The sequence below is a fragment of the Equus quagga genome, chromosome 6 (assembly GCF_021613505.1).
Source record: "Equus quagga isolate Etosha38 chromosome 6, UCLA_HA_Equagga_1.0, whole genome shotgun sequence".
Lineage (NCBI taxonomy): Eukaryota > Metazoa > Chordata > Mammalia > Perissodactyla > Equidae > Equus > Equus quagga.
The window spans coordinates 68,001,505-68,017,410 of NC_060272.1; the positions used below are offsets into that span (position 1 = coordinate 68,001,505).

Genomic DNA, 15,906 nt, shown 5'->3' on the forward strand with positions numbered 1-15,906 from the left:
TTCTGAGAGATGCACTGTTCCTGGTTTTAAAGATGGAGGAAGAAAGAGAAAGGCCAGGAGCCAAAGAATGTGGGTGGCCTCTAGAAGCTGGAAAAGGCAAGGAAAATGGATTCTACTCAAGAGCCTCCAGAAAGGAATGCAGCTTTGACGATGTCTTGATTTTAGCCTGGTGAAATCCATGCTAGACTTCTGATTTACAGAACTGTCAGATAATGAATTTGTGTTATTTTAGGACAATAAGTCTGTGGTAATTTGTTATGGCAGCAGTAGAACACTAACACAATGCTCATTTGCTTGGTTTAAAAACCATATCCTTAATATAGTTTACAGACCCTGCATGATTTGGTTCCTGCCTACCTATCTAAACTCACAGAATGATTCTCTTTCTCTTGATTCTTATGTTTTACCTACCTATGTTCCCAAACTATGCCAAGGAATTTCTCTGAACATGTGGCTGCCTTTTCAGGAATGTGCTTCCACTGTCCCCATTCTTTCTCCTAAACTAAGTGAATTTATCCTTTGGTTCCCAGCTTAAATGTCACTTCTATGAGAGGCCTTTCCCAACCCCCAAATTAAATTAGGTTTCTTCTTTTGTACTTTCTCACAATCCGTAATTTTATTTCTTAGGCTGCAACATAACTTCCAATTATATATTTAAGTGTGTGGTTTCCAAAAGTGTATCTTCCTCACTCGAATGTTAGCTGTATAAGTATAGGGACTTTCTGCTTACTATTATATATCCCTAGTACAGGAAACCATTCATTTATTCAGCAAATATATAATGAAGAAATCATAAAGTAAGTTGAAAGAAAGGTTAAATTAGAAGATGAAAGAAAGAAAAAAGAGGAAAGAGGGACTTTTGTTGGTACCTTTACTGATACTGAAAACAGACGTTTATCTTAAAGAGTTGAAATTTTTAAAAGATATTTGCTAGGAATAACTGGGCATGATTTTCACCTGTAAACAACTGAAATAGGTAATATATTCAACATCAGTAGCCAAAAAGAATTCTATAAATATTTTATTGATGACAGTGTTTCAGAGTATTTGTAAAATAAATTATAATGTATCCACCTAATGGATTACAACGGATCCATAAAAAATAATTCCAAAAGGAAGAGAAAACAACAAATTTACAATATTGAAAACCTTAGTGTTGATTATATGAAGGTAACAATTTGTTTAAAAAGTATTAACTTTATTTCTAAGTATACAATATATAAAAACTGAGTGGTAAAAATATTTGTATATAAATTATTGTCATATCCTTATTGTTTCCTTAAGATACAATTCTAAAAGTGAAATTACTAGATCAAGGGTTATGGATATTTTTATGCTATCCATACTTAAAAATTTACATACTTTATTATGTAAAGTGCACATTTCACCCTTCAAAATTTTGGCCAATTTGCAAATTATGGTACATTTTTGTTTCAATACAAATTTATTTGATTATTAGCTTTAAATAAATTTTCCTTATTTGTACTGTACATTGTCTTTCTTTTGCTAGCTGTTTAGTATTTCCGAAATTTTTCCATTTCTGTGGTATATTCTTTTAATTGATCTGTAAGAGCTCTTTATTCATTAAGGCTATTAACTTTTATCACATAAGTGTAAATTTTTTCCTGTTTGCATTTCTCTTTTAATTTTGTTAATGTTTAGACATGTAGATGCATAAAACTTTCATTTAGCCACATCTTTTTCGTTACAACTTCAGCCTTTGATTTTATGATTTACAACACCATTTCTTATATAACAGTAGTCTTAATTTTCTTGAATTATGTTAATTTTCATTTTTACCTTTATATTTTAATACATAGGGAATTTATTCGGCATAATGTATGAAATAAGAACACAAATTAATTTTTCTCAAATGGTTGCCTCATTTGGTAATCGCAATACCATTTGCAAAATGATACTTTCCCTTTCATTTGATTAGAAAAGTTTTATTTATAATATATAAAGTGCTCATACAAATTTCAATCCATTTATACACTGTTTATGCCATATGTCTATTCTTGTACTGGTAGCACATTAATTTTTTTATTTTCTGTGTAAATACTTCTCCCTGAAAATTGTTCAAGGAAAACTAATATAACAAATTTATTTATAAGTTCACCTAAATATTAACTTTCTTCTGATTAAACCTAAAGTGAAATAATTAACATAAAGCTTCTACAGCTTCTAGGACAAGTTATAAATAAAAGATTCTTGTCTCTTTCTTCAGCATGTTTATTAATGAAATACATTTTATGGCTACCATCAATACTCGACTTTCTAGAAAACTGCTTAGCTTTCTCATTGGCTTACACAGTTACTTAATATTTACTGTATTTGCTTCCAAGTGCCACACTAGGTCTCAGGGACTACCCTAATGAAGTACACATTCTAATAAACAAACAATTAAATTGTATAAGTGCAAGAAGGGAAATAAAGAGTATGCTATAATAGAGAATAGGGTGGTCAAGGTGGGGAAGCTACTTAGCTACAGTAGTCAGAGAAGGCCTCTGTGAGGAGGTGAACTTTAAGCAGATACCTGAAGGACGAGTATGCACCAGTCATGCAAAAAAAATAGGAAAAAGAACCAAAAACCAAGAACAAAACACAAAGATCATGAGGCAGAAAAGTGCTTGGCATGCTTAAAGGACTAAAAGGTAATTTGATTGTAGCATAGTGAGCAAATGGAAAAGTAACATGAGATAGAGTTGGAAAGGTGTTCAGCAGTCAGATTATCCAGGGCCCATGTGCTATTTTACTTTTAATGCTATTAGAAAATCTTAGGTCAAAAAGGGACACAGTCTCATTTGCATTTTAAAACAAATCCAGAAAAATTGTAAAAAATAAAATAAAGGTCAGTAAGAGAAGAGGTGAGGAAATTACTACGGAGGCAATCATAGTAATTCAGGTAAATTAGAACTACAGTAGTCTTGCTACTGTAAGTTAAGTCATTATAACTTTATCCCCACAATCAAAGGAAGCCTTTAGAAATTTTTAGAAGGAAAAATTACCTTTTATATTTGTTATATATTAAATGTAACTCATTTCATTATATTATTTTATTATATTATATACTGTTATTTAAAAAATTGTCATCAGTAACAGACTAAATGACTAGACGCAAGAAGTCTAATGAAGAAACTCCAAGAAGGAAAAAGACTTTGAAGTAAGGAGACTATCAAAGATTAAAAAGAAGAGAGAGGTCAGAGTGCTAGTTTAGAATTTTTAAAAAGGATCAATAATGAGCTGAAAGCAGAGTGAAGGGTGAAGGAGTTGAAGAGTAGTCCAGATCAAGGCCTCTCAAACTATCTGTGAAAATTTACCTTTTCTTTTCAATCTATCATTGAATGACATTTTTGGAAAATAAATTAAAAATAAAGTATTGAAAAAGAAATTTTTAATAGTACACAAAATATAGGCACAAATGTTTTTATTATTTGATTCCATAGACATGAAATTAAATTTCAATAAATATAATCAAAACACAGATAACACTGGGAAAAATAAACAATTATAAACAACTGTCCATGTTGTTCACTGAAAGTGTGTGTAGAGGTGATCAATATAGACAAATGTTATTATACTTGTAACTTTTTTTCACTACACATTATAATCAAACAAAAAGATTTAAGCAAACAGTGATTCCCCAAAGAAATGCCTATATAAGCGTTTTGAACAAACATTGGGAATATGAATACTTAAATTTTATAATGTGACAATGAGCTTTTTGCTTGCTAAGTTATCTAATCCAAGTTGAACTGGCAATAATGCTACTCACAGGAATAACATATAGCTAACCTGTTTTTGTTTTACTTCAATAACATGCAGAGTGGAGAAAGCAGTGTCATAGAGGTGGGTTGATGGAATGAAAACTCAGAAGGTTCAGAATATTCACTTTAAACTTTTGCCCAAAATGAAAACAGAAATGCTGTATCTTTGAAATATACCCTCAATGATCATCAATATCCAGTTCCAGTAATTTATCCTGTATAGTTATAATCAAATATAAATCATTTCAATGAAATTATTGAAAATTATTTCAATTCTTTCAATGAAAGAAATGGATTCCAATTCCATGAATTTCTTCTAATAGAAAATAAAACACAAAGCATTCTACCAAATACATAAGACGACAGGAAATAGCTTTTTAAGGGTGAACAAAATCAAGATCATTCTTAAAGATCAAGACACTTCATTGATTATTATTAAATACTCATTATTATTAAATTATGAAACGTGTCATAGGAACTGTGTACTTTGAAGATTCTAACTTTTACTTTTGTCCTTTGATCTTTTCTGCCACTAAAAAACCACACAGCAATCTTCCCCATTTTGGAAGTACTTAGTTCATTAAAAATACTTTACATGTCTGACAAAGACCCCAGTCCTTTCAGTCTTTAAAGTGGAATCAAACTGGTTTCTCATCTTGTAAAAACATTAACAATTGACTGTAGTTCTGACATCATCAACAGAACTTTTCCTTTCAATAACCAGCGCATCACAGCATGCGAGAACAGTCACTTACAACCAGCTTCCATATTATCACATACTAAAGAGAATAAGAGCAAATTTACCACATCAGCCTTAAAGTAATTCAAAATTTTATTATACCACTAAGACCACTGTGCAGTTCAGTTACAATTGTTTTCACAACAAAACTTTCTTGATAAAGAAAGCAGTACATTGATCTTCTGATGCAGGCGTCTTAATCTCCAGAATATTTTCCAGTCACTATAGCTAAGCCTTTGGAATATACTTCTACACAAAAAAGACTCCAAATGACATTTAATCTAAGCTAAAATAATCCTTCTTAGTTTATGCAGTTTAGAGACAATGTTTTTGTGAGCAATAACGCTGAAAAGAAAGGATTTCTTCTTCATTTCATCAGGATGCTCAAATGTTGCACATTTATTAAAAATATCTGTGCATTCATCAAGTTGTAACAAAAACACTTTGCTGCTTTGTTCTATAAGTTGGTCTTCCATACCATTAGCCGATGTATGGAGTACCTTGAACTATGGTATCATCTGGAACTCAGAGTTCTCTCCAAACTCATTCCAGTTATTGGCAGAATTCAGTTCCTTGTTGTAAGCTAAAGTTCCCCACTTTCTTGCTGACTGTCCACTGGGTAGTGCTCTCAGCTCCTACAATGTTATCTCAGGTCTTTGTCCCACGGTCATCTCCACTTCAGCAACGAAGAACTAACTTCATGTCAAATCCCTCTCACACTTTGAGTCTCTCTGACTTCCTGTTCGGCAACCAGCCACAGACAACTCTGCCTTTACAGGGCTCATGTGATTAGCTTAGGGCCACCTGGATAATCATCTTTTCTGAAAAGCAATTGTGCTATATAACATAACATAGTCATAGAAGTCAAATCTATCATATTCACTATCTCAGGAATTATGCAGGGTGTGTACACAGAAAAATCTTGGGGGGGGGGGTGCAGAATTCAGCCTACCACAATCCTTTGTTCTGCAGGGATTAATCTCATGTTAATCTTACCCAGAGACATCTCTGGGTAAGAAAAAATATTTTATTTTTCATATCTAAAACTTCTAATTGGTTCTTCTTAAAAAAAAAATCTTCCATTTTTCTCCTCATAGCGTTTACTTTTTCTTTTAGATTGACAAACATCTTGAAGATAGTTCTAATAGCTGTTTGAATGTCCTTATCTGATAATTCCACTGTCCTTGTCCTTTCTGAATCTGTTTCTATTGAGTGATTTTTTTCTCCTGCTTATGCATCACATTCTTCTGCTTGTTTGCATGTTTTCTTTAAATTGGATGTTTAACATTGGATTTTACATTGTTTGATGAAGAATTTTTTGTATTCCTTTAAAGAGAGTTGGAACTTTGTTTTGACAGAAAGTTAAGTAAGTTATGGGTCAGTTTGATGCTTTGATGTTAAGCATTATTCTTATGAGTCTCGAGCAGCCTTCATTTCAGGGCTACTTTAGTCCCACTACTAAAGCGCGGATCTTCTGCAATCTCTAGTGATGCCACCACTGCGCACATTATTACACATACAATTAGGTATCCTTAATTTGCAGATGATACTTGAAGGAATGCAATGGAATATACATATAAAAGCGATATTTTGCTCTCAGTATCCAAGTATAAATACAACAGATCATATCTCCATGAAACCTGAGGTATATACTTGTTTATGAAGATTATACTATGGATATTTATTGTATAACAATTGATGAAATAAGAATACCCAAACAGGGCAGGAGATGAGGTCAATATTACCTTTGTAAAATGAGTGGGCAAAGCTCTGCTCAGGAATTAACTTGGCAAGGAATCCATGGTTCAAACTTGGATGAGGGATAGATGGTATGACCACAACTGTGGAGAAAATCATGGAATCAAATTTGAGCCAGCATGTAACAACCTGCAACATGGTCCACTGAAGATCCATGACAATTCTATATTACTGCAACATGCAAACAGTACTAGCAATAAAGACTGCATCTCTGGAGGAAGGAAAGAGATTATGTATTAAGAGGAAGGAAATAATATACGTAAGTAGAGTAATTTTAGCAACATACATAGAGACATACAAACAAACAAGAAAATCAAAACTGGAAGGTTCAGTAAAATATTGCTATTTTATACATATATGACTGATATGAATGCATTAAAAACAAAAACACAGTCTTAGTATTTTAAATGTCAAAAGACAAACTGGAATGATAGGATAATGTTTAAGTTGAAGAATAAAGTTAAAAGTAAAAGCATACTACAATGAAATAATATCAAGTTTACGTGTTCAAAGTAAACATAGCATGCAATAGCAAAGCATTATAGCTAAAACATAATCCATATTTCCACAACAGCAATGAAAGGTAAATGAGATATGATACACTCGTGGAAAACAAGATGCAGAGATTTGACCACTAATTTTTATTCACTTTTTAAAATATCCATTTTATTTATTTATCATATGTATTTATTTAGGAAAGACCATTTCAAGTACAAACTAATCCAGTGGCACATGAAATAACCACTGAGTTACCAAGGTTACATTGCAAACAACAGAAAAACAACCTTGATATAAACACCTGGCAGGAAATGCAATTGAAAGAAGGCACCCTGTGATATTAAAATATTAGTTGCCAGAAAACGTGCTTATCATTTTCAAGCAGAGTAGGCAAAACTGATAATGCAAGAACTCGTACAACATGAGAATCTTCTGTAGATAAGAAAGACAATATGACTCAAGACGGTGCATTGTTGTCCACAAGTTTTTGAGATTAGTTGAAGCAACTTTGGTATAAAGTTTAAAATGTATGTTTGATTACTATGAATCTCTGATAGAATATTTAGATGCTGAAATAACAATACACGGCAAAAGGAAGAAAGGAAGGAAGAAAGAGGAATGTTATGAACTTGGTTATAAATATTTATATTTAGGCTTATTCTTGGTCTTGAACTACTTTATAAAGATCTCCTACTTCCACGTTTATAAAGGTTAAATGTAATACATTTAAAACATATGAGTTATTTGCATGTTAAATAGCAGTATAAAGGATTTGTATTAATAAATGGAAAACATTAAAACCAAAATTGTACTGATAAAATGAGAATATAGCAACTATCATGGAAATATCATTCATACATTTTTGTGGAATTAAAGAATATTAAGTTGGCATTTGTATACCACCTACTTATAATTATTTGAGGTGACAATGAATAGGATCAGTTTAAATCTCGATGAAAAATGAAATAAAAAGGGGATAAATGATGATGAAATTCAAATAATTTTAAAAAATATTAAGTACCTGTACTTGTTGGCGAATTTATTTCTTGTCTGATGTTTCTACCTGGTTGGCTTCCAGTTCTTGCAGTCTCTCGCTGGGGTTCTAATATGTCACGATACTTGGAAACCATCAGAACCGAAATGAAGTAAACAACAGCTAGAGCTAAGAACTGTGCCTGTTTGCTATCATCCTGTGTAAAACGAAAAAGCAGTTTTGATACTCAAAATTTTTAAAGTGTAACTTCTTAGCATCCAAGAAACTATTCCTATTTCTTTTTCTTTATGGAGGCAAAAGATGACATTTAATTTTTATTAAAACTTGATAAGTATATATTGTTACTTAATGAGTATCATTTAAGTATAAATACAGAACTCCAGGAATATATCACCTGAGTTACAGGTTGAAATGTAATTTTAAAAATTGAGAGTGTTAAAATTTTACTGAGTATGTCACAAAATTTTATTCTTTGTCTTCTTCACCATTATTATCCATTACTTCCCTAACAACACAATATGTATACTTACAAAATATGTAGAAGGCAAAAAGTTGAAAAGAAAAATTTAATGTTTGGATAAAAAATCAAGAGTTTCAAATGTTATAACTGAAAAACATTAATAGAATAAAATTACAATTGGAATACACATACAATTCTAACATATTACTACTTGAGCAGGAGACTATATGAGTACAAAACAGAGGAGATAACAGACAACAGGGGAGCATAGAACATAAATTTTATTGCTCAATATGAGCCAGAAGTGTGACATGGCAGCTTAAGAAAAAGTTAATGCAATCTTTCACTGCATTAAGAGATACGAAGTAGTAACAGTCCCACTCTTCTGCCCTGGAAAAATGACTTCTAAAACACTGCCAATATTTGAGGGTCCTAATTTCAAAAGCTCAATGACAAAATGGAGTTTTCCTAGAAGAGAGCAGCAAAGTGGTAAAAGGTCTGAAAAAGACTGGCCAAACCAGGATATAGAAAGAATAGTTTCAAATAAGCAGACTGCAGTCTAGCAGAGAAGATAACTTTATAATATGTATGCTTTATAAAATATAAAGAGTTGCATATAACCTTGAGAGCTCTATCCAAAAAGCCTAGATAAACATCTTACAGGAAAAAATTGTTAGTAAGGCAAATTTATATGACCTCTAATACCACTTCCAAATTAGACTATGCCTACCAAACGTAAATAGTTATAAAGCCTTTTTTCTAAGCTAGGTAAAAGTGATACTTCAAACCAAAACTGCAAATTATTACTGTGGCCCATAGATAACAGTAACAGGAAAAAAAATTAGTATGATGGAGGGTCCAGAACCATGACATAATGGTTAAGTTTGTCATGCTCTGTTTTGGCAGCCTGGGTTTGTGAGTTCAGATCCCAGGCACAGGCCTATATCACTTGTCAGCCATGCTGTGGCAGGGACCCGCATACAAAGTGGAGGAAGACTGGCACAGATGTTACCTCAGGGCTAATCTTCCTCAAGCAAAAAAAAGAGGAAGATTGCCAACAGATGTTAGCTCAGAGCTAATCTTCCTCAGCAAAAACAAAAGTATGATAAAAATAAGGAAAACAAATATGCATTGAAGTCTAGAAACTCCACTAGCAGGTACTTTGTATTTATTACTTCATTTAGGCACAATGTGAACAAGATGCAGAATTTATGTTCATTTGTCAAAAAAGAAAGCAAATGAGAAATATCTACTGATGAAACAGAACCAGTACAGCTAATGGAGAAAATGACCAAAATAGATTAAATTTGTTCTGAAATATTTTGAATTCAGTGCATCATACTCTGTGGGTGACAGACAGCTTTTCTAGAGATATAGTTTCTTATGAAATATTTGAAATGCATACTCCTTGCATTACAATGCTGATGAAATATATAGAGAAGAGCTAAAATCAAATGCTTACACAGTTATTATAGAGGCAAATAAAGCGCAATCACACTAACAAAAGATACTGATCAAGAATGAATTCAAACACAGCTCAAGCTGTGACAGTCCATAATATCCCACAACACTTTTATTTCTACCACTGGAAATTCAGTACTAGGCAATCAGAAGCATTCAGCAAATCTGTGTGGAATAAGTGAATGTCAACTAAAAAATTTTAGAGCTGCAAATAATAGATACTGTGAACTGCTGTGCTGGCCATGCTGAAATCTCCCTTATGCATGGCATGACAACAGTTGCCTTTTCTTTTCAAATCCAGACTTACAAACTAATTGTGCTACTTATTCCCAGTTTTGTCTTTGAAAATGAACCACAATATACATAGAGGCTGAACATCTGGAGAACAACTACATTTTTATACAAATTACTTGACTTGCCTAGGTATTTTATTATTATGAAGACATGAACTCTATTACGTTCTCCCACCTGTATAAGAAATGAGTCTCTCCACTATTCAATCTTGAAACAATAATACAATTAATTAACCTGAAATTCTTGAAAAATGCTTCAACCAGGATGTTGAAAAATTTCCAGTTCAATTTTTTAAAATTAAAATTACTTCAGTTTATATAATTCTGGAGACAGGTGACCTAGTAAAATCTAGGCTCTAGAGAAAGAAAGAAGGAAAATAATTTTCCTTTCAAATTTTGGCTTACTGGAAAACAAAGTTTTTTTGTTTTTCTTTTTAAGTTGTATTTTTTCTTACCACATAGCAAATTGTGCCATGCAACTCTTTTAACTGGATTTAAACAGTTCATGTGAGTTTAAATCAGCAATGTCTTCATCATAGAAAACAAATGAGAACAAGAAGAGGAATTTATTCTTCGATGTTTACTCAAATTTTTTTCCAGCTATGACAGTTAGTACGTACTTTCAGTGCCAACAAAATTCAGAAAGCCTTGAAAACCATGAAAATCCTTAATTTGTAAATTTAAGTGTGTGTGTGTGTGTGCATGCGTGTGTGTAGTCTTACTATGAAAATTACATACTGAGAAAAGTAAAACAGGTGAGAAGGACTGGAGGAAAAAAGAACAGGTTTCCATCGTCAGGTTACATTTATCAGTTATTTGATCTGTAGGTATGTGTGTGTGCATATATGTACACACACATAAACATATTTACTTCATATTATGTATATAATCTATGTACACTTCTACTTTTCTTTAAAAACCAAATTTTTTATCCTATTTTTTAAAAATTAAGTCAACTAAAAATGACTATTGGTTCATAAACATTTCAAGGACCATGTTATCTTCTTGGCATAATTTTTACAATTGAGTCTAAAATATATCAATTATAAAAACACTTCCAATTTCAGAGATTATTTTTTAAAAAACGTGTCTTAGAATCTATGAAACATGGTGATGAAAAAAGAATGCTTTGGAAAGATCTACCTTGGAATTCTGACTGTACCTCATACCAACTTTGTGATTTTAATGTTTCTGAGTCTTAACCTTCTCTTAAACCTTAACTGGAAGCTTAGGATAATATATTTTAAGTGTCTGATACACAGTATAAACTGCATGAACACAAGTTATGTTACCGTGATGAGGGTTCGAACGTACACCTGGGAACACTTAATTCCCTTCCTTCAGGAAGAAAGCTAAGCGCCACTGCTGGGTTATCCGACATCTTTGAAAAACGTCTATGAACCTTAGAAAAATTATCATAATCTACCACAATAAGCTAGTGCAGAATTTACTAACAATTTAAACACAATGTCACACTTAAAATAAAGCCCTTCTATGTTAGGTCTGAGTGTGCCTCGTGGAGACGAAGACATGCTAATGTTTCAATCATTCTTCATTTAAACAAACATTCCTTCTAAAACACATTTTCTCAGGATGAATAATCCCCATTTCTAAACGGTTGAACTCTGAGTAAGTCATTTCGTTTTTGAAGTCTAGATTAGAGTCCAGATTATGGTGAGATTCTTACATCATGGTTTTTATACTGTCGTGTGTTCTATCTCCTATTTTTTGAAAATTCGTTTATTATTTTTTAATTACAAAGGCAATATGGGTTTATTACAGACAATTTGAAAATACAAAAAAGTATAAAAAGATAAAGCACAAAAAGAAACTGTTTACCTAGAGGTAATCATTGGTAGCATTTTTCTATTCTTTTTTTAAATAAAGATGCACATGTGCATGCACATACCCTCGGCATACAAATGTAATATTTGTGTAATATAAGTACTTTTGCACACTGTTTCTTTCCCTTAAAATTTATCATAAGCATTTTTTCCATGCCACTAAATTTCCCTCAAAAATATGACTTTAATGGCTGCATAGTTTCCTATTGAATGAATATACTATGATTTATTAAGCTGAAAATCAACTGTTGGATATTTATAATGTTGCCAATCTTCCTGTAGGCATTTCTGATGAGCATTTGAGATTAAACAACTTCTGAGTAGAACCACTGGGCCATAGGGCATCAATATTTGTAAGAGTTTTAACACATATTGGTAAAGAGATATTCAAAAGTTTATCCAATTTATACTCCTATCAGTGATATATGACAGAGTATCTTTCAACGCACCCTTGCAATTATTATTTTTATTAATAATAATAACCCTATTGTTATTTTAAAATTTTAGTTTATTTAATAGTAAAAATATCTCATTGTTTTAATTTTCATTCTCCTGACTACTGGTGATACTGACTTTTTTATCATATACTTGTTACATTATTTTTCATATCTTATGTCCACTGCCTATTTTTCTGTTGGTATGTTTGTAATTTTCCTAGTGATTTAAAAGAACTGATATATATTAAAGAGAGTGACAATTTTTCTATCGTATATTCCTACCATGCAGTATTATGCTGTATCACTTAAATACATTTTAACCATTTTCTAGAGTACAGAGTACTCCATCCAATTTATTGTTGAATGAAAATTTAAAACATAAACTTTCTTCTGTGTTTCATAAATCATCAATTAAAATTAAGAAAAACAGAACCCACAGTGACTGGTAAATAATAGCTATATTAAGGAGTACTGTCAATATTGAATCTGCTGTGAAATGCTATATATTTTTCTACACAATTTGTGGAAAGGCCACTCTTATTTTTACTCACCTTGAGTAAGTGATCATATAACTGGAGGATTCCATGAAACCATCTCCTTAAGTTATCTTTCCCTTAAGCTTTATTAACCTACCTTTGTAACTCAAATTCTCATAGATACTTATATTTTAATTAATTTATTTTTTTTGAGGAAGATCAGCCCTGAGCTAACTGAGGCCAATCCTCCTATTTTTACTGAAGAAGACTGGCCCTGAGCTAACCTCCATGCCCATCTTCCTCTACTTTATATGTGGGACGCCTACCACAGCATGATGTGCCAAGTGGTGCCATGTCCACACCCGGGATCCAAACCGGCGAACACTGGGCCGCTGAAGCAGAACGTGCGCACTTAACCGCTGCGCCACTGGGCAGGCCCCATAGATATCTGTATTTTTAAAATGCAGATTCTTCTTTCAAAAGTAACTGTCCCCACAAAAAGTGACTGCCAGTAACACCTTAATGAATTAATCTCTTTTATCCATAATACAAGGAACAATGATAATAATAAAATATTCAGTACCTAGTGACGCAGCAGAAATACTAAAAGAGTGCAGTAGGTGATTCAAGATAAAGTGAATTACAGTTTTTCAAGGTTATCCCTATTCTTAGAATACATACAAATTAAATCAAAATTTCACATCATTAAAAGAGATAACATGCCAATAATCTTTCAGAGAAAGATATGGCACAACCATTTTATAATCGGAAGTATGTTTAAAGATAAAATTCCTGACATTAGGGCATTTAGTTCTAATATGCAGCTTTCTTAAAAAGTTTAAATTATTTTACACAAATGACAGTGTAAAGTTTTTTCTGGAAAATCAAGCAGGCATAACTTACCACATCCCGAAAGACAACAGCACGAAGGCGATTGATGTCAACATCCTGAAGAAGTCTATCAGGATCCTTAATAGGAGAAAGGTTACCTGGAACATTTTCTAATGGAGTCTTTAAAAAGAAAGAGAATTGTTAAAAAATAGCATAATAAGATATTTATATAGTAATACAATTTCTAATATCTTTAATTTAGGCATTAAACTGGCTACATTCTTTATTTCCTCATCATTGAATAACATTTGTTGACAATAATACTCTATTACAAGACACTTTTTCTGTTCTCTTCTACTCTTGTCACACTTCCTAGTGTTCTTATTCTTTATCAGCATACTTACCACTACAGACTCAGAAAAGCAGGTAAGATTACGGTAGAAAAAAAGACTAATCTTGGACTTCAGAAGATTTGGGCTCCAAATCTCTGCTGTGTGATCTTGGGCTTGTTACTAAAACTTTCTGAGCCTCACTTTCTCTACCTCTAGTTAATAAATCTCTTTGAGCCACTGAGTTCATTTATCTATCATGTTTTTATAATATATGAGATTATTATATTACATTATTATATGAGATTTTATACGTATGAGCATCTCATGATCTACAAAAAGTTAGAAAAGGTAAATTAAAAAAAATTCAGTCATAGTCTTAATATTAAAGCTGAAAGACAATAAAAATCCTTTTTATAGGTGAAGATATAAAAATCCACAAATTTTATGTAATGTGGCACACAGCCAACTAGTGAGAGAGCCAAGTTCCCTCAATCTAGTACTTTTTCACTTACACAATATGTTAAGAATTGTGTGGATTAAATTAGATAATATATGTAAAGTACCAAATACAATTCCTGCAAATAGAACACTTGTTGTTACTCTAATTAAAAATAAATAGGTCATCTTCTACTTTTCTATAGATTCAATTATGATATTTCACTCCTAAATTAAGATGTTTGATTGCTCTTCAGCACAGCATTAGTGAAAATAGCATGATGTTTGAAGGTTGGTAGTTATTTGGTTTCCATTATCATTCCAAAACTTACTAGCCATATGACTTATGTGAAATACTTACCCTCTCTATCAGCTATATCATCTAAATAATAGGCTAATAACATTTATCACAAGATGATTGAAGAAAAAACATTATTTACAGCATAGTTGAAAAGCACATAATTTACAGCATAGATGAAAAAAGTTACAAATATTTTAATTTATATACCATTTACATTTTACAAAGTGTTTCTATAGCCATAATCTAATTTGATCTTTATAAAGACATTTTTATAGGGAAAGCTTGTATCATCACTCCCTTTTACAATGAAGATGCATGACTCATGCAAGTCCACACAGGTTAATACCTCAGCAAAATTAACTATGGTTTACTTACTAAAGTGCCACACAAAAAATGCATAAACACACGGAAGGAAAAAACCTCACCAACGAGGTGCATTCATTCTCTGCCTGAAATGTGTTTTCCTTATCAAGACAACTTTTCCCCTAATATTTCTATATCCATCACTTATTATTCATTTTTCACTGCCAAGGTTCTTGCTAGAGAGACACTAAATTACTTCAAATTTCCTTCTCATTGGGCTTTTCTATCCATATTCTATAATCAGAGTAACACTTGGCTTGACAGTCTTGAAAAGCTGCCCATTAGCTACTGAATTAAGTATAGGCAACTTTAGATCAAAGCTCTGAAAAATACCAATTTATGTATCCATTTCATGAGTATATCAAGCGGCTAACTGCTAGAAAGAGGAAGGAAATTAGTATTAATTGAATGTTCACTGAATGTCAGAAATTACTAAGTACTTCAATACATTATTGCTTTTTATTTAATTCATACAAATACCTTGTAAATTAAGATTTATAACCACTTTAAAGACTGGAAAACTAAGGCACAGGAGAGTAAGGAACTTATCTCAGGGTCACAAACCCAGGAAGTGGTAGAGCCAAGATACAAACACAGAGCTGTATGATTCTAGAGCTTGTGCTCTGTTGACAAAGTACTTACAGCACTGTACATGCTTTGGAATTACAAAGACATACAAGACATGGACATGCTCAGAGTCTATGAGGCCAACACAAATAACACGAGGCATTATTGCTCATGTGTTTATATTTAATTTTCTAAGCAATGGAGAGCCCTGTGGAGACTTGTAAACAGTAAAATAATACATGGTTTAAATATTTTAACAATGTTTTTCTGACAGCAGTGAAAAAGAAAGAGATTGCAAGATAGATATACTAAATATGTGGTTGTTCTGCTTGAAAACTGCAGAACTTTGA

General features: G+C 32.1%; 1 protein-coding gene across 10 annotated transcripts in view; it reads right to left on the reverse strand.

The window, feature by feature from the left end:
- Positions 1-15,906, reverse strand: part of NBEA (neurobeachin) — a 679,748-nt gene that overhangs the window by 432,381 nt on the left and 231,461 nt on the right. For all 10 annotated transcript variants that reach the window (XM_046664612.1, XM_046664614.1, XM_046664615.1 and 7 more), the window contains 3 exons: positions 13,631-13,738; positions 7,784-7,952; positions 6,252-6,347 (listed from right to left, as the gene is read on the reverse strand). In XM_046664612.1, the coding sequence (XP_046520568.1) occupies positions 6,252-6,347; positions 7,784-7,952; positions 13,631-13,738 (373 nt within the window). The remainder of the gene's footprint in view (positions 1-6,251; positions 6,348-7,783; positions 7,953-13,630; positions 13,739-15,906) is intronic.